This window comes from Mesoplodon densirostris, chromosome 6 (genome assembly GCF_025265405.1).
Source record: "Mesoplodon densirostris isolate mMesDen1 chromosome 6, mMesDen1 primary haplotype, whole genome shotgun sequence".
Lineage (NCBI taxonomy): Eukaryota > Metazoa > Chordata > Mammalia > Artiodactyla > Ziphiidae > Mesoplodon > Mesoplodon densirostris.
Window position 1 is genome coordinate 8,468,706 of NC_082666.1, and position 20,415 is coordinate 8,489,120.

Sequence of the window (20,415 nt, forward strand, 5' to 3'; positions counted from 1 at the left end):
ACTAAGTGAGCAGAGCAGGACACAGAAGTGCGTGTCCACATTACCCCATTTAGTGTGTGTGTGTGTGTGTGTGTGTATGGACAGATGTCGAGAAGGACACTGCAGTGATTATCACTGGGTAGTTGGATTTTGATCCTCTTCTTTTTTTTTTTTTTTTTGCGGTACGCGGGCCTCTCACTCTTGTGGCCCCTCCCGTCGCGGAGCACAGGCTCCGGACGCGCAGGCTCAGCGGCCATGGCTCACGGGCCCAGCCGCTCCGCGGGATGTGGGATCTTCCCAGACCGGGGCACAAACCCGTGTCGCCTGCATCGGCAGGCGGACTCTCAACCACTGCGCCACCAGGGAAGCCCTGATCCTCTTCGTTTTCACTTGCTGTATTGTCTGGATGGAATTTTTACAAGTGTGAGTCATTTTTTCTCTTTGGGTTTAGAAGGAACACAGCCAGAGATGTGTAAGACAGTTTCTAGCAGGGTTTATACGTTTAGCTGTGTTTCTGTTTAATGAGAGAATGTGAGCTCATGGGGGGAGGGAGGGAGTGCTGAGTCACCGGCATTGTTGGATTCCCCACAGCCTCCAGCGCTGGCTTTGGGCCAACAGGGGCTCAATAACTGACCCTGACGCCGATGTTCTGCTTTGATGTGTTCATCTCCTCATTGCCCTTCAGTGGGCAGCAAACACCTACCCGGCCCTGCACGTAATTTAGGGCCGAGAGAAGAGGCTCTGGGTTTGGGCATTGGCACTTCTCAGAAGAAGGGGATTAATGCTCCTTCTGCCCACCCCATGCTGCCTCCATGGTGGTCCTGGGTCTCAATCCCACCTCCCTGACTTCTCTCACCATCCAAGAGTCATCCCCAGAAGGCTCCTGTTTCTCTTGTATTTCCTGTTCCTTCTGTCTGGAACGTTCCCCCCACCCCTCCCCCTACTCTCTATGTGGCTGGTTCCCTTTCATCCTGTGGGTCTCTTTAAATGTCACCTCCTCAGGAAGCATTCCCTGGACTATCCCACTTGGGCAGGCCTCTGTATTGTTCGTTCTCTGTCTTCGTGTCCTTCAGAGTGCTCATCACAATTTATAATGTAATACAGACAATAGCTTTGGAAATTAAAAGAAGTAAAACTTCCCCTTGCCTTTGCCCCACTCTTCCTGCCCCAGTACCTGGCAACTGTCCCAGGTGAGGAGGTGAAGTGACTGTTTTCTGAAGGAAGAAGATAGGACTGAGAAAATCTCTTCCAGAAGGAGGCAGCAGAAGTGCGACACGGACCCTTGCCTCAGTGGAAGGAAGGAAGAGGAAGACAGGGAAGCTGAGGGGTTAGGTGCTGGGGCCCTTGATGCCTCCGTTCCGAGGGCAGGCCTTGATAGGGGTAGGGGTGGGGAAGCTGTAAGCACATCAAGGTAAGACCTGCAGGCACCTGGACTAGAGGCTCACTTCCCAGGCATGGCCTTCCAGAGGAGTCCTGAAGTCCAGGTAGAACCTGTCTGAACACAGTGAGGGGCAGTAACTTGGTAGCTTCCAGCAGGGATGGCCAGCAAGATTAGAGACCCGAGCCTAAGACGATGCTCCCGCCTCCTCCCGTCTGACCCAGGGCTGAGAGAGTGCAGCACTTCCGAGAGGCTCGGCGACCGGCAGAGACCTGGGGTCAGGTGAGAGTGTTCACATGCACAGTGACTTCACTACACGGAGCAAACGGCTGGGACACGGACTTCAGGGACAGGTGTGCTCCAGTGAGCCCCCCACAAAAGCCGGAGGAGACCAGTTACACCTCAGGGGTTGCTCCTTCAAAGCAGAAACCAGAAAGAGCCCAGAGGGCCCCGGGTGGATCCCAGGTCCTCCCCTCCCACCACCACGAGGCCTCAGAGACCCTCTCTTCACATACCCAAACATTTACTTCAGGAGAAACAGGGCTAGGGGAGTGAAATCGGAAAGGCTGATTATTTGTCCAAAAGAGACAGAGTCATCCGAAGAGAATATTTGAGCCAGAAGAGACTGGAATACGGTAATAGGCAAACATAAAAAAAAATAAGTAAAAAAAAATGGAGGGGGCCAGAAAACAGCCTTCCTGGTGCAGAAAATAAGAGGCTTTGGACGAAGGCACCAGCCCTTCTCAGTAGGTGACTAAGGAGAAGAGATGATCATGCACTTGGGGAAAACTGGCACCTGTTCTCCAGAGTTATCTTCTAAAACTGACGCTTAAACTTGCTTCAAGGACAGCCATGCTGATGGCAAGACTGACCCCAAATGCAGTGGCACGGGGAGAGGGGTAAGGCCAAAACTTGTCTGCAGGAAATAATTCACGAGTAAGACCTAACTACTTTAGATCAGATTTTTACCTTAAACCTGCTTAAAGAAAGAAAAATTTCTGAAACATAAAATAGAAGTTTAGATACATAGAGGTAACAGAGCACATGTTAAGTTGGACTTCAATTCATTCATTATTAATCATTTCATGAATTCGTTCAACAGATATTTATCGATCTCCTTCTATGTGCCAGGCACTGGGCTTGCTGGTGGGGATACTGAGGACAAAGCAGTATGTCCCCTCCTTTCATGGAGCTCACAGGATAGGGAGAGTGACAGCATGAGTCAAAGAATCACATATAGAATTAGTTACGTACAGTGGTGACAGCTCAGCATGTAGTCCTGGGTTGTGCCTGGTCTGCCACCTCCCTCAGTTATGTCATTTAAGTTCCCTAGACTATAATAACACCTATGCATTTGGAGGACTTACCTGGCATACAGTAATGCTCAATAAAGGTTAGATTTTATTGTTATTACTAGTACTAGTTTTAATCATCACAAAAAGTTCCTAGACACAGTTTATTCTGTAGTAGTTCCTGGAAATTCTTTCTGGGCTTTTTGAAGTTGCTACTTTATTGCAATATAGGTATGCATGCATGCAAATGTGTGTGTATGTATGTGTGTATAAAAAATTACTGTTCCTTATGGGGATATATGTATATGTATAGCTGATTCACTTTGTTATAAAGCAGAAACTAACATACCATTGTAAAGTAATTATACTCCAATAAAGATGTTTAAAATTTTAAAAGTTAAAAAAAAATTATTGTTCTTTTAAGTTTCTGCTAATTTCTTTTCCAAAAAGAGCTACATAGCAATTTTTTTTTTTTCGGTATGCGGGCCTCTCACTGCTGTGGCCTCTCCTGTTGCGGAGCACAGGCTCCGGACGTGCAAGCTCAGCAGCCATGGCTCACGGGCCCAGCCGCTCCGCAGCACATGTGATCTTCCCGGACCGGGGCACGAACCCGCGTCCCCTGCATCGGCAGGAGGACTTTCAACCACTGTGCCACCAGGGAAGCCCTACATAGCAATTTTGATACACTACGTAGCTGAGATAAAAATCGCATGCAGGGCTTCCCTGGTGGCGCAGTGGTTGAGAGTCCGCCTGCCGATGCAGGGGACATGGGTTCGTGCCCCGGTCCGGGAAGATCCCACATGCCGCGGAGCGGCTGGGCCCGTGAGCCATGGCCGCTGAGCCTGCACGTCCGGAGCCTGTGCTCCGCAACGGGAGAGGCCACAGCAGTGAGAGGCCTGTGTACCGCAAAAAAAAAAAACAAAAAAAACCCCCAGCATGCAGAGATGGCAGACAGCAGAAGCAAGAAGTACTACAATCCAGGCTGTGGAACAAAAACCACATTCACAGAAAGAGAGACAAGATGAAAAGGCAGAGGGCTATGTACCAGATGAAGGAACAAGATAAAACCCCAGAAAAACAACTAAATGAAGTGGAGATAGGCAACCTTCCAGAAAAAGAGTTCAGAATAATGATAGTGAAGATGATCCAGGACCTCGGAAAAAGAATGGAGGCAAAGATCGAGAAGATGTAAGAAATGTTTAACAAAGACCTAGAAGAAGTAAAGAACAAACAAACAGAGATGAACGATACAATAACTGAAGTGAAAACTACACTAGAAGGAATCAATAGCAGAATAATGGAGGCAGAAGAACGGATAAGTGACCTGGAAGACAGAATGGTGGAATTCACTGCTGCGGAACAGAATAAAGAAAAAAGAATGAAAAGAAATGAAGACAGCCTAAGAGACCTCTGGGACAACATTAAACGCAAAAACATTCGCATTATAGGGGTCCCAGAAGGAGAAGAGAGAGAGAAAGAACCCGAGAAAATATGTGAAGAGATTATAGTCGAAAACTTCCCTAACATGGGAAAGGAAATAGCCACCCAAGTCCAGGAAGTGCAGCAAGTCCCATACAGGATAAACCCAAGGAGAAACATGCCAAGACACAAAGTAATCAAACTGACAAAAATTAAAGACAAAGAAAAATTATTGAAAGCAGCAAGGGAAAAACGACAAATAACATACAAGGGAACTCCCATAAGGTTAACAGCTGATTTCTCAGCAGAAACTCTACAAGCCAGAAGGGAGTGGCATGATATACTTAAAGTGATGAAAGGGAAGAAACTACAACCAAGATTACTCTACCCGACAAGGATCTCATTCAGATTCGATGGAGAAATCAAAAGCTTTACAGACAAGCAAAAGCTAAAAGAATTCAGCACCACCAAACCAGCTCTACAACAAATGCTAAAGGAACTTCTCTAAGTGGGAAACACATGAGAAGAAAAGGACCTACAAAAACAAACCCAAAACAATTAAGAAAGTGGTCACAGGAACTTACATATCGATAATTACCTTAAGTGTGAATGGATTAAATGCTCCAACCAAAAGACACAGGCTTGCTGAATGCATACAAAAACAAGACCCATATATATGCTGTCTATAAGAGACCCACTTCAGACCTAGGGACACGTATGTAACTGAAAGGATTGAAAGTGAGGGGATGGAAAAAGATATCCCATGCAAATGGAAATCAAAAGAAAGCTGGAGTAGCCATACTCATATCAGATAAAGTAGACTTTAAAATAAAGAATGTTACAAGAGACAAGGAAGGACACTACATAATGATCAAGGGATCAATCCAAGAAGAAGATATAACAATTATAAATATAAATGCACCCAACATAGGAGCACCTCAATACATAAGGCAACTGCTAACAGCTATAAAAGAGGAAATCGACAGTAATACAGTAATAGTGGGGGATTTTAACACCTCACTTACACCAACGGACAGATCATCCAAAATGGAAATAAATAAGGAAACAGAAGCTTTAAATGACACAATAGACCAGATAGATTTAATTGATATTTATAGGACATTCCATCCAAAAACAGCAGATTACACTTTCTCCTCAAGTGCGCATGGAACATTCTCCAGGATAGATCACATCTTGGGTCACAAATCAAGCCTCAGTAAATTTAAGAAAACTGAAATTATATCAAGCATCTTTTCTGACCACAATGCTATAAGATTAGAAATGAATTACAGGGAAAAAACCTGTAAAAAACACAAACACAGGGAGGCTAAACAATACGTTACTAAGTAACCAAGAGATCACTGAAGAAATCAAAGAGGAAATCAAAAAATACCTGGAGACAAATGACAATGAAAACACGACGATCCAAAACCTACGGGATGTAGCAAAAGCAGTTCTAAGAGGGAAGTTTATAGCTATACAAGCCTACCTCAAGAAACAAGAAAAGTCTCAAATAAACAATCTAACCTTACACCTAAAAGAACTAAAGAAAGAACAAACAAAACTCAAAGTTAGCAGAAGGAAAGAAATCAAAAAGATCAGAGCAGAAATAAATGAAATGGAAACAAAGAAAACAAAGCAAAGATCAATAAAATTAAAAGCTGGTTCTTTGAGAAGATAAACAAAACTGATAAACCATTAGCCAGACTCATCAAGAAAAAGAGGGAGAGGACTCACTCAGATCAATAAAATTAGAAATGAAAAAGGAGAAGTTACAACAGACATCGCAGAAGTACAAAGCATCCTAAGAGGCTACTATAAGCAGGTCTATGTCAATAAAATGGACAACCTGGAAGAAATGGACAAATTCTTAGAAAGGTATAACCTTCCAAGACTGAACCAGGAAGAAAAAGAAAATATGAACAGACCAATCACAAGTAATGAAATTGAGACTGTGATTAAAAATCTTCCAACAAACAGAAGTCCAGGACCAGATGGCTTCACAGGTGAATTCTATCAAACATTTAGAGAAGAGCTAACACCCATCCTTCTCAAACTCTTCCAAAAAATTGTGGAGGAAAGAACACTCCCAAACTCATTCTATGAGGCCACCATCACCCTGATACCAAAATCAGACAAAGATACTACAAAAAAAGAAAATTACAGACCAAAATCACTGATGGATATAGATGCAAAAATCCTCAACAAAATACTAGCAAATAGAATGCAACAACACATTAAAAGGATCATACACCATGATCAAGTGGGATTTATCCCAGGGATGCAAGGATTCTTCAATGTATGCAAATCAATCAATGTGATGCACCATATTAACAAATTGAAGAATAAAAACCATATGATCAGCTAAATAGATGCAGAAAGAACTTTTGACAAAATTCAACACCAATTTATGATAAAAACTCTCCAGAAAGTGGGCAGAGAGGGAACCTACCTCAACATAATAAAGGCCATATACGACAAATCCACAGCAAACATCATTCTCAATGGTGAAAAACTGAAAGCATTTCCTCTAAGATCAGGAAAAAGACAAAGGTGTCCACTCTCACCACTCTTATTCAACACAGTTTTGGAAGTCCTAGCCACGGCAATCAGAGAAGAAAAAGAAATAAAAGGAATACAAATTGGAATAGAAGAAGTAAAACTGTCACTGTTTGGAGATGAAATGATTCTATACATAGAGAATAATAAAGATGCCACCAGAAAACTACTAGAGCTAATCAATGAATTTGGTAAAGTTGCAGGATACAGAATTAATGCACAGAAATCTCTTGCATTCCTATACACTAATGATGAAAAATCTGAAAGAGAAATTAAGGAAACATTCCCAGTTACCATTGCAATGAAAAGAATAAAATACCTAGGAATAAACCTACCTAGGGAGACAAAAGACCTGTATGCAGAAAACTATAAGACACTGGTGAAAGAGATTAAAGATGATACCAACAGATGGAGAGGTATACCATGTTCTTGGATTGGAAGAATCAATATTGTGAAAGTGACTATACTACCCAAAGCAATCTACAGATTCAGTGAAATCCCTATCAAATTACCAGTGGCATTTTTTTATGGAACTAGAACAGAAAATCTTAAAATTTGTATGGAGAAACAAAAGACCCTGAATAGCCAAATCAGTCTTGAGAGAAAAAAATGGAGCTGGAGGAATCAGACTCCCTGACTTCAGATTATACTACAAAGCTACAGTAATCAAGACAATATAGTACTGGCACAAAAACAGAAACATAGATCAGTGGAACAAGATAGAAAGCCCAGAGATAAACCCACGCACCTCTGGTCAACTAATCTATGACAAAGGAGGCAAAGGATATACAATGGAGAAAAGACAGTCTCTTCAATAAGTGGTGCTGGGAAAACTGGACAGCTACATGTAAAAGAATGAAATTAGAACACTTCCTAACACCATACACAAAAATAAACTCAAAATGGATTAGAGACCTAAATGTAAGACCGGACACTATAAAACTCTTAGAGGAAAACATAGGAAGAACACTCTTTGACATAAATCACAGCAAGATCTTTTTTGATCCACCTCCTAGAGTAATGGAAATAAAAACAAAACAAAAAAAAAACCCAAATGGGACCTAGTGAAACTTCAAAGCTTTTGCAGAGCAAAGGAAACCATAAACAAGACGAAAAGACAACCCTCAGAATGGGAGAAAATATTTGCAAACGAATTAACAGACAAAGGATTAATCTCTAAAATATATAAACAGCTCATGCAGCTCAATATTAAAAAAAAATAAACAACCCAATCCAAAAATGGGCAGAAGACCTAAATAGACATTTCTCCAAAGAAGACATACAGATGGCCAAGAAGCACATGAAAAGCTGCTCAACACCACTAATTATTAGAGAAATGCAAATCAAAACTACAATGAGGTATCACCTCACACCAGTTAGAATGGGCATCATCAGAAAATCTACAAACAACAAATGCTGGAGAGGGTGTGGAGAAAAGAGAACCCTCTTGCACTGTTGGTGGGAATGTAAATTGATACAGCCACTATGGAGAACAGTATGGAGGTTCCTTAAAAAACTAAAAATAGAATTACCATATGATCCAGTAATCCCACTACTGGGCATATGCCCTGAGAAAACCATAATTCAAAAAGAGTCATGTACCACAATGTTCATTGCAGCACTATTTACAATAGTGAGGACATGGAAGCAACCTAAGTCTCCATCGACAGATGAATGGATAGAGAAGATGTGGTACATATATACAATGGAATATTACTCAGCCATAAAAAGGAACGAAATTGGGTCATTTGTTTAGACGTGGATGGATCTAGAGACTGTCATACAGAGTGAAGTAAGTCAGAAAGAGAACAACAAATATCGTATATTAACGCATATAGGTGGAACCTAGAAAAATGGTACAGATGAACCGGTTTGCAGGGCAGAAATTGAGACACAGATGTAGAGAACAAATGTATGGACACCAAGTGGGGACAGTGGCGGGGGTGGTGGTGGTGGTGGTGTGATGAATTGGGAGATTGGGATTGACATGTATACACTGATGTGTATAAAATTGATGACTAATAAGAACCTGCTGTATATATATATTAAAAAAATCAGCATGCAATTATTTAAATACTGGATTTCAACAAATGTACCCATCAGGTGGGACCGCAAAATAATAGAACTAACATTTTCTAAGTGTGGTTTATTTTATTGCTTTTTAAATTATACACCATACTCACCAATTCAAGAATAAGATGTCTTATCCTTTAGGCACCTAACCAGTTTTAAGATTTGACGATTTGGGACACTGGGTAAATTTTCAAGCAAGATCTCACTTCAGGTAGTCTTGTTAGTGCTCATCACCCTGTGAGCCATAGCCCAGAACTTTTCCCATTTTACAAAGAAGAAAATGGAGGCTCAGAGGGCATGAGCAAATTTCTCAAATTCACACAAAATGAGCTTGTTATTGAGGTGATTTGACCCTAGTTTGCTTAACTCCAAACCCTCTGTTCTTTCTAGTGTTGATATGGTCTCTAAAAAATTCTCTGAGAAGCAAAGAAAAAAAGAAACAAGAGAAGAAGATAATGAGAAAAGGTAAAAGATGAAAGACAGAGGTCGAATATAAGAATTAATAGAAAAAATTCAGAACAGGAAAAGAAGCAACACCAATGAACATAAAAAAAACTTTCCTGAGCTAAAGAAAGACCTGCACCCTCGAGTTGAAAGGGCTTGCTTTCAGCCCGCTGTCCCCAGCTCAGTGTCCAGAGCCCACTGTGGGCAGCAGGTACTTGTTAGATCTAGGGTTGCTTTTCTACACCATGAAATTGATGAAAGGAGCTAAGCCTCAAAGAAATCCTAGAAGCACAGCTGATTCAGCAGTTGACCAACTGACTCATGGAAACAGGAGCCCCCCAGGGGCTGTGCCCATGTAACAGTATTATATTCCTCCACTAAATCTTGTTTCTTTTAGCTAAAGGTGTGCCAGCTCATCACTTTCAGTATCAGTAACAGCGATAATAACATAGTTGTGTATTCCGAGAGGGCAGAGATTGAGGGGAATGAACACGTCTACTTAGTGGCTTATGTAGGAAAAATTGCTCTTAAACTCAGAGTGTGAAGGTCTCCCCTGTGAACAGGATAATCCTCAGTAGCCAAACTCAAAAACCCTAGTAGAAAAAGGCTGACAATGACACTGATTAAACTCTGGAGTGGTGCTGAAACTCCAGGTGCAGGTCTGATACTCACTGTTTTCCTCCAAAGGATTGCACGGTATTGAGGGACACGCTGATTGTTTTGGTCAGAGAGGGTCACCGACAGGAAGAAGGGGCTCTTCTCCGCATCATTTCCAATGTAGTTCTGATGGACTGGAAAAGAGGCAGGTTCACAACAGTGAAGATGCAGCCGGCTCCTCCAGGCACTGGGAGCAGTGGGCATGGCAGGTGGCAGCCAGCCCTTCCCACAGGGTCAGGGAACAGTAATCTCCAGCCCAGTTCGGAAAAGAACCTGGTGACTCTATCCTAATCATGCTCTCCTGTTCCCCTTGCCAGGGATGGACTCAGGAATGAACATGTGACCCAATTCTGGCCAATGAGACAGGAGGAAAAGTGTGTCAAGGGGTTTTTGGAAGGGCTTCCTCACTCCTGAAGATGGCCTTCTTTTCCCCTGGACACAGTGGTGTCTAGGAGTGATGCCTGGAATTGCTGCAACCATCTTGTGACCCTGAGGAAGGCCAGCATGGATGACATCACCAAGCCTCTGACTCCACCAACCCCAGAGCTTGCCCTACCTCTGGGTCTCTTGTTGTCTCCCTTATTGTTTAAGCCCGTTGAGGCAGCTGAAGGCATCCAAGCACTATGCTTTCAAGCATTTGGGAAGATAGCAACTTTCCCCCAATTTCTTTCTTTTTTTTTTTTTGGCGGTACGCGGGCCTCTCACTGTTGTGGCCTCTCCCGTTGCAGAGCACAGGCTCCAGATGCGCAGGCTCAGTGGCCATGGCTCACGGGCCTAGCTACTCTGCGGCATGTGGGATCTTCCCGGACCGGGGCACGAACCCATGTCCCCTGCATCGGCAGGCGGATTCTCAGCCACTGCGCCACCAGGGAAGCCCCCCAGTTTCTTTCTTTATAAAGAGATATGTCTTGCCAAATAAGTGAACTTCTTGGAATAATACAGTATCCGATTTTTAAAAAGACATCATTTGGGTCTGCTCACTCTCATTTTATAGCTCAAGTATCACACCTTCTACAGATAAATAAATGCATTAGCCTGATAAGCAATTTATCTAACCCATTTCTAATCCTGCCATAGTGATTATTCTTCCATTCCCATTGCTTTCTGTCGCTAACCATGCTCCTGTTTTCCACCTTTCCATATATGTTCACATGAGCCCTTCACTTCAAATGTACATCACTATTCATGACAGAGCTCTTGGTATGTGCCAGGCACCAGGCTTAGTGTGCCTCACTGACACTTCTGTTCAAACCTCCTAGGTATGTACTAATAATACCCCCACTTTACAGATAAGGAATTAAGACTCAGAGAAGTGGCAGTAACTAGTGTTAAGGCCCTATGTTGATAACGGCAGAACCAGGATTCAAACAGTCTGTAGTCTCCATGAGGGCAGGAATCATAGCTGCCTTTGCAAGAGCACATTTCCTGGCACATGGTAAGTGATAAACAAATCCTGGTCACCAGAGCCTACAGCGTAATGCCTCTCTGCTCTGCATTAGCCCTGGAGCTCAGGGAATCGTTTCTCCCCCTCACTGCCTTCAACTAAGTGTTCAAAGCCCACTATAGACTGGGTAAGTGCCTTCTTAAGTCTAAAATTGTTTTGTGCCCTGCAAATTCTTCTCATCTCGCAAATCACTCATTCATACTATCTAATCCTCTTTAACTCCCCAGGGACAAAAATAACTAGCAAAAACTAACTAAATAAAAAATTTTAAGATAAAAATAAAAAATAAAATATAAATAACAAATTTAAAACGGAGGAAAACCTACTAGGGCTGAATCTTCAAAGCTTACAAATCTACAAAGCTTACAACTGACCTTGAAATGAAATGCCCTGACCTCAGTGTCCCTAAACTGATAAGTTTCACACATATAGGGTAACAGAAATTATACCAACACTAATTTTCATTCTGAATATCCTTTCTTCCCAACCACTGTAATGACATAATTACCTTGTCCTAAAAAATACTTGAAATACCATCTGGTGTGGTATTCTGGGTTCTCTAAGTGCACGTCTGTCCTTCGCCAAGTGCCTGGCAGAGCAGTTGCATTCTGTAATGGAACAAAGTTATGCCATTAAGAGGCTTATTTAGAAAGTAAACAAGGTAGCAATGAACCAGATGCCAAAGAACCAGAGAAGTCACTGTTAAAAGTGTACAAACAGGGCTGTAAACACATGTTCTCATTAGAAAAGACACCTGTCAAAATCCACATCATAGAAACGTTCTGAAGGTCCTTGGGGTGTAGGAAAAAGCACCAGGTGAACCAGCGAGTTAAGCGATTTCTAACTTGAGTTTAAAGTTTTTCTCCTTTCTGGGCTGAAGCTTCCACAACATTTGGGAGTTGGTGCCCGCAGAGGCACGCCCTTCTGTTTGTTACCCTGTAACAGGCACATTTCACCTGGAACACATCTCGGCAGCATCTTATTTGAGTTCATATTCTTTGTAGAATTTTAAAAATTTACTGTAACTCAATTAATGTGGAAAACATGGATAAACATAACAAATAATCCGAATCCTCTATCCAAAGATATAATCGCTATTAATGATTTGATATGGTTTCCTCAAATTTTTCCCCTACATGTACATACGTACTTTTCTTACCAAAATGGAATCATACTAAATACACAGTTTGAAACTCCATTGACATCTACATTGTGCCCTGTGTGTAAGACAGACTGCTGGAACATTCTTTTCTCATTCTGACATGGCTCTAGTGATTTACTGGATGTCTGTGGTCAGTTTCTTTATCATGTTGAAGAAGTTCCCTTCAATTCCAAGTTTATAAAGCGGTTTTCTCAGAAATGAATATTGAATTTTACTGAAAGCTTTTTCTTTTGGCAACTATTTAGCAAATAGGTTAAATGGGGAAAATCATAGTCATGTAATAAATTATACCATTGGCTCTTCTTATACTGAATGGTTCTTAGATTTCTGGAAGACACCCTTATAGGTATTCTGTTGATATACTGTATTGCTGGATTAAAAAAAATGACTTATGTATCATATTTGTTGGTGAGATGAATCTTTAGGTTTCTTTTCAGTATATATTTCTGTCATGCTTTCAGGGTTATATTACTTTATAAAGTGAATTAGGATGCTTTCTGTCTTTCTCATTGCTCTGGAAATAATGATGTTCACGGAAAGAGCTCTAAGTGCCAAGTATTAGGCCACACACTTTACATGAATTATCTCCATAGTATCTCCACCAACTCATGAGATAGAGTCGATTTTATCCCCTTACTTTCAGATGAGGAAATTGATGCTTAGATAATTTAAGTTTGTTGCCTAAGGTTGCAGAAATAATAAGCAGTGGAGCTAAAACAAATCAGTTCCAATGTCAGAGTGTTTTTTTTCTTTTTTTAAATCTTAACCATTATATCATCTTCTGAATCTTTTACTTAATGTTATGCCTTTTTAATCTATCAAGGGGTAAAAAGTAGGTTAAAATTCTTAGTATTATTATGCCTTTATTGAATTTTCTTGACTTTAAAAAAATCAGCGATATATATATATATATATCCCCCCACACCCACACCCATATATATAAATTTTTATTTGGCAGTGATTTTAAACTTACATAAAAGTTGCAAGAATAAGAGGAGTGCAAAAAGCATCTGTATGCCCTTTACCAGATTCACCTACTGCTAACATTTTATCCCATTATTCACTTGTTCACTACTCTCTATCCCTCTACACACACACACACACACACACTTCTTCCCAAATCATTTAAGGCTAAATTGCATAAATAATAGCCCTTTATTCCTAAATACTTCAATGTGTATTTCCCAAGTATAGGAGTATCTTCTTACATAACCACCATAAATCCTAACTATTTTAAGTATGGCCTACTTTATAGAGGATTTCAAAGATACAGAAACTTCCTGTAGCATTTTAAGGTGACAGTTACACAGGAACACAGTATTTACTTGACATCAACAAGAATGTTAGGAGGAAATATTCTGATGAGCACATATTCCAATCAAAGTTTAACATTGCAAACACCCATACTAATTTTATCCCTTTTAGATAATCATTTGCTAAAAGGTATTATGCAGTAATGAACTCAAATTCTTCTATGCTGCAGATGTGCCTGAACATGCCCACAGGGTTGAATGAGTCTTGAGACTGAGAAATCCTGAATCATTTCTGCATCAAATTCCAAAGCCCACAAAAGCTCCTTGTTGCTTTCCTTGTTTTGCTTTGTTTAACTACATTTATACTTGCGGGATGTGAAGGATGAAGACTGTATATGGCCAGGATATTGTGAAGAGAATTTAATCAAAATCTATGTATAACACCCCCATTTTATCTGAATGTTCTCTAATATTTGACTTTAAGCAGGGAGTCCACACAACACAAGCACTCAGGCTACAAATGAGATCCACAGTTTTATATAATGCTTGTGATTTTTCAGAGCCTCTTCCAGAGTGAGTTTAATGAATGAATGAATGCTTTTAAACTGACTTTCCTTCACTTTCTAGGTTAAATTGCTGAAAGAACACTGACAATAAAGAAGATGGATTAAAAAAACCCAAAAAATTTGAATTGCAAATATAAATATAAGCTGGTTGAAAAAAGTTAAATCATACAAAAATTAAAATGCTTTTTTTCCCCTCAACCCCCATGTCCTAATCTACTTCCTTGCCATATAATAACCATGTTACCAGATTGGTTTGGATAGTCCCAGATCTTTTTATGCATTTACAAAAATGTGTCTATACATACGTATACACATTCACATACATTTACATACATATGTATATATATACACATAATCTGTTTTCATAAATGGGATAGTATTATAGGTATTACACTGAAACTTATTTTTTCACTAAAAAAAGAAATCTTAGAAATATTTCTGTTAGTACTTACAGATCTACCTTGTTCCTTTTAACAACTACATAGTTTTTAAAAAAAATTAAACACTTCAGTTGAGTACAGATGTGTAAAATATGTAAACATAAAAGGGTAGAAAGTTAACGTCCTCTAACTTCTTTCCTGACCTCCCATTTCCACTCCAGAAGCAATTACTATTAAATTCTTAGGTAACCTTTTGGAAATTTTCTTGAATATTGACAAGCAAGTTGATCTTTTTTGTTGTTTTTAAGGAAATGGGATGATATCATACGAATCATTCTGGAACTTGCTTTTATGTCTAGCACTGTATGGTAAATGTTTTTCTACGGTATTACATTTACCTGTACCTCATTCTTTCTAACAGCTACTAAGCATTCCAGTGTCTAAATCATAATTTTCAAAATCATTCCTCTACTGATGGAAACTGATGTTGTTTCCAAGTGGTTTTATTTTTTTATTTTAAAATAACGCTACAATACATATCCCAGCAGTAGAACTGCTGGCCAAATGATATACACATTTTTTTTTTTTTTTTTTTTTTTTTTTTTGCGGTATGTGGGCCTCTCACTGTTGTGGCCTCTCCCATTGTGGAGCACAGGTTCTGGACGCGCAGGCTCACGGGCCCAGCCGCTCCGCGGCATGTGGGATCTTCCCGGACCGGGGCACGAACCCGTGTCCCCTGCACCGGCAGGCGGACTCTCAACCACTGCACCACCAGGGAAGCCCTACACATTTTTAATGATTGCTAATTGCCTTCCCCAAAGACTGTGCTCATTTACATGTCCCCCAACAGTGTGTAAGAGAATCCTCCCCGTGCTAAGGAGGAGATATATAAAAAGCTGAAAGATTGTGCCCTCTGCTCCACCAAATACTAATTGATACATACAAGTGAGCTGTAAGGGAGGTTTCCAGGGATCTACCCGAGGGTCACAGTCATTTTAATTAATAATCTGAATGAGCACACAGATGGCAGGATAAGCACATCTGAAGGTAATATAAAGATTCTCACTGGGTTAGCTAATAGGACAGGTGACAGAATCAAGATGTCAAAAAAACCTCTTGACACTTAGCAATTACAGGACATACTAATGAGATTAAATTCAGTGTGGACAATGCAGAGTCCTACATTTAGGTACAAATACAAATTGTACAAGTAAAGGGTGGAGAAGGCCAGGTGCTACAAAGTAGGAATTCTCTCTCTTTTTTACCCAGTAGGAGACTGAGGCTCCGTGACATTGAGTCATAAACTGGTAAGTGGTAGAGCTGAGGTCTGAACCCAGGTTTGCTTGACTCCAAAACTGTCTCCACTATACCATGATGTTGCCTCACAGCTAAATAACAGCACATGTGAAAAAGACTGGAGTTGGGGGTAGCATATCGTAGGTTCGTAATGAGTCCTTGGGCTTTGTGAAAAGAGGAGTGTGTGCACAGCAAGGAAGGGGATGAGCCGGCCTCACTCTGTGGCCGTGAGGCGCACCCGGGGCCAGGTGTTCATTCCAAGCACTTCCACCTAAAAGGTCCATAAACCACCTCACATGTGTCCAAGGAGCAGCAGGGAGTGTGATGATAAGTGGAACTGAGTCCATGTCTTAGGAGAAAAACAGCAGATGTCTTGGAAAGCTTGAAGGCCTATCATGCTGAAGAAGGCTCAGCCTTACACTATGGGCTCCAGAAACCATAAATAGAAACTCTGAGTGGAAAATATAGACAGATGAGTTCTGTTCAATAAAAAAAACTTTCTAGCAATGAGAGATGCCGAAAAATGGAAGTAACTTTAGGGCTGTGGTATAATGGGAAATTTATATTTCGGCTTTGTCTCTGGCTCTTGGCACAGAACTCCTAAAACCCTTGGCATTTCCTGAGACATAAGGGTGACAGGAGTATCTTTTGCTCCAATGAGGCAACTCGTGGTGGGCCCCTAGCTAGCTTCAGGATGGGGCCGGTAGCTAGAAAGATCAAGCTTGATTAGAAGCTTGGCACTTTCAGCCCCACCCTGCAACCTTTCAGGAGGGGAGAGGGGCTGGAGATTGAATGAATTAATCAACCATACCCATGTGAGCTTCTGGGTTGGTGACTATATCAAGGTGCTGGGAGGGTGGTGCACCCAAAGAGGGCAGGGGAGCTCTGTGCCCCCATCCCTCATCCCCCCATCCCTTGCCCTCTGCATCTCTTCCATTTGCTGTTCCCAAGTTGTATCCTTTGTAATAAATGGGTATGGTAAGTAAAGTGCTTTCCAGAGTTCTGTGAGTCATTTCAGTGAATTACTGAACCCGAGGAGGGGGGTTATGGGAACCCCTAACTTTGTAGCCCAGTTAGACGGATGTGTGGGTACCCTAGGGACCTGACACTTGCCACCGGTGTCTGAAGTGAGGGCAGCGTGTGGAACTGAGCCTGAAACCAGTGGAGTCTGACGCTAGCTCCAGGTGGTTACGGTCAGGATTGAACGGAATTGTAGGGGACTTAGCTGGTGATGGAACTGGTTGGTGTCCCGAGGAAAAACCCTATCAAGGGGGGAGCAAGTTTCCCATCACTGGAGATATATTCAGGCAGGGACAGAGGAGCTAACTGTTGGCAAAGTTGTTGCAGGGGTTCATGCCTTGGGTGGAGGATGGGCCTAGATGAACTCTACGGCAGGAAGGTGTGGTCCATGGATGGAGGATGGGCCTAGATGAACTCTACGGCAGGAAGGTGTGGTCCATGGGTGGAGGATGGGCCTAGATGAACTCTACGGCAGGAAGGTGTGGTCCATGGATGGAGGATGGGCCTAGATGAACTCTACGGCAGGAAGGTGTGGTCCATGGATGGAGGATGGGCCTAGATGAACTCTACGGCAGGAAGGTGTGGTCCACAGATGGGTGCTGATCTGTCTGTGATGAAGTAGACAGCAGTGGAGAGCAAGTCTTAGGGGATTAGCTTCCCTAAACAGAACCCAGACCAATCCGGATGTTACTGATTTTGGTAGTGAGTTGTATGAGTGGGTGCTGCAAACCAGTCATACGTCGTAGGACCACAGAGAGTCCTGCAACAGATTGGAAATAAAAAAGCAGGCCCTTCACCACACACAGTCTGAGAAGCACTGCTCAGAGCCTGGGCCTCACCGTGACGTCCTTATGACACGCCCCATGTGTGTTTTCTCCACAGGAGTTACCAAAATTTGCAATCATCTTATGTATCTGTGTTATTTATTGACCACTCTCCTGCCTGTCTGTGAGCCCACGGGGGTAGGGACCCTAGCAGTCAGCAGTCTTATTCATTCCCGCATCACCAGCGCTCAGCCTGTCTGGCACCGAGAAGTGATCCTGTGTGTGGGTTGAATGAATGACTTGATGTATTATAGGAATAGCGCTCCTGATATAACTTATGTTTTTGGTAATGGTGAGCTAGGTTATTCGACCAAACCTCCCACTGAAGAAACTAAAAGCATTAGACAAATATTAAAGTCATCTCCTTAAAAGCACTGGAGAGCTTACAAGATAGTAAGGAATTACCAGTCAAAACAAAGGCAAGTGGGAACCCGGAGAGGTAAGTGGAGCATGGAAATTCTCTTTAGCTTGAAGACATCTATTGATCCTGGCAAAATTACTCTTGGGTTTTGGTGACCTCAAGAGGCAAGAGGGCAAAGAATCAAACCCCCAGGATCCACTGAAGTAGGTAGGTCTATAGGAGACCCACCCCACATTAAGCTGGGACCCCCAAAGGGTTACACATTCAAGAAAAGAGTGAATTGGAAGAGACCACCTTTACCCCAAAGACTCCAAGGAAGCCTGCCACAGTACTGAGTGGAGGAGTGTCTCTGAGGTGCTGTGACCACAAGCCAGCCTTCATGTAAAGTTGCAGCTCCATCCTGTATCTTGGCTTAAAGGGTTTATTTCAAGCTGGGACTTTAGTTTAAAGGTGTCTGGCAAAAGCAAATGCAAACCCTCCCTCTGATTCTGACACCAATTCTAATATGTGGTTTCCCCCCACACCACCAAGCAATTCTCCAACACCAGCTGGGTGTCCTGTAATTCAACTCAATTCTGACACTGTCTACCTGGAGACAGTGTCGGATCCCACAGGCTAAGGGCTCAGTCCTACAAGACTGCTTCTGACATCTGCAACTTCTGCTGCAAACTGTAAATCCTGGTGGTCACCTGTGCTTCTGATCAACTGGCTATAGCTTGATGGTTCCCATGACCCTCTCCTTGGGTTTGATTAATTTGCTAGAGCACAGACCTCAGAGAAACACTTGACTACTTAGATTACTAGTTTATTATAAAAGGATATAACTCAGGAACAGCCAGATGGAAGAGATGCATGGGGCAAGGTATGTGGATGTGGGAGAGGGTGTGGAGTGCCCATGCTCTCTGAGCCGGCCACTCTTCTGGAATCTCCAGGTGTTCACCCATTTGGAAGCTCTCTAAACACTGCCCTCTCAAGTTCTTATGGAGGCTGCATCCCATAGGCATGACTGATTAAATCATTGGCCTTTGGGGGTTGAACTCACTCTCCAGCCCCTCTCCCCTCCCAGGAGGCTGGGGTTGGACTGAAGCGCTAACCCTCTAATCACGTGGTTGGTTTCTCTGGTGACCAGCCCCCATCCTTAGGAAACTTAAGGGCTTTCCAGAAATCACTTATTAACATAACAAAAGACACCATGATCACTCTCATTACTTAGAAAATTCCAAGGGTTTTAGGAGCTCTGTGCCAGGAAGAGGTACGAAGACCAAATATGTATTTCTTATTACAAATCATAGGATCACACTCTGTGCCAAAAGGCAACACATCCTAAGCCTTATATTATTCTTAAAAAAGTCATCTTCAAGAACAACAAACAGCACACAATCAGGCAGCCAAGCACACAGAGGAGCACAGTACACCATGAGAATATGCCAGGAGAAAAACCTAACAGAGGGCCACAAAAACCCTCACATATTGGAATTATCAGTCACAGATAATAAAACCATTATACTGACTATGTTTAAAGAAATAAAAGACAAATTTGACATTATCCGAAGGGAAGAGTAAACTCTAAAAAGTGACCAAGCAACCCTGGGTTAGGCAATGGTTTCTTAGATACCATAGGAGAAGCACAAGCAACAGAAGACAAGATAGATGAGCTAGATATTAGCAAATTAAGGAACTTTTATGCTTCAAGGCACACAATTAAGAAAGTGAGAATACAACCTAAGGAATGGGAGAAAATTTTGGCAAATCATATATCTGATAAGGGTCTAGTATCCATACTGTATCAATGCAAGGATAAAAGGAAAAATAACTCAGTAATGAAATTGCTTTGCAATTTGTTCATGGGTTTGAAAAACTTCAAGCAGCGTGTTGAGCCTTCTAATGCACTAACTGCTTTAACAAACTCAGAGCAAGCCAGGTTTTTTTCCTCTGAGTCTCATGTTCCTCCACGGTCTTACACCAGGCTGGGCGCTGGCACTGGCCAGAGCTTTTAACTGAAGACCATGGATATAAACCCAGCCAAGGTGCTCCAATGGAGCACTCATGCTCGGTGGCTTTGGTGGAAACAAAATTTAAAACAGTATTTGAGCCCACAGAAGCAATCTGAGACAGGACTGTGTTTTGAATGCAACAGACCACAAGGATTTGTTAAATCAGTAACTCCACCAAATGGTTCTAAAGGTGTTAAGTGAACCGCCCATGGCGACACTGTTGGTGAGTTGCGGGGCCATGATTTGAACCCCAGCAGCCTGACTCTGGAGCCACTGTTGCCCATGATCCGCCAAAGGTGATTTCCAGTCCCTGA

At 42.1% G+C, this 20,415-nt stretch overlaps 1 protein-coding gene across 1 annotated transcript in view; it reads right to left on the minus strand.

Moving 5' to 3' along the window:
• Positions 1–20,415, minus strand: part of GARNL3 (GTPase activating Rap/RanGAP domain like 3) — a 130,894-nt gene that overhangs the window by 62,398 nt on the left and 48,081 nt on the right. The window contains exons 4-5 of the mRNA XM_060101175.1: positions 11,754–11,853; positions 9,817–9,935 (exon numbers count right to left, since the gene is read on the minus strand). Of these exons, the coding sequence (XP_059957158.1) occupies positions 9,817–9,935; positions 11,754–11,853 (219 nt within the window). The remainder of the gene's footprint in view (positions 1–9,816; positions 9,936–11,753; positions 11,854–20,415) is intronic.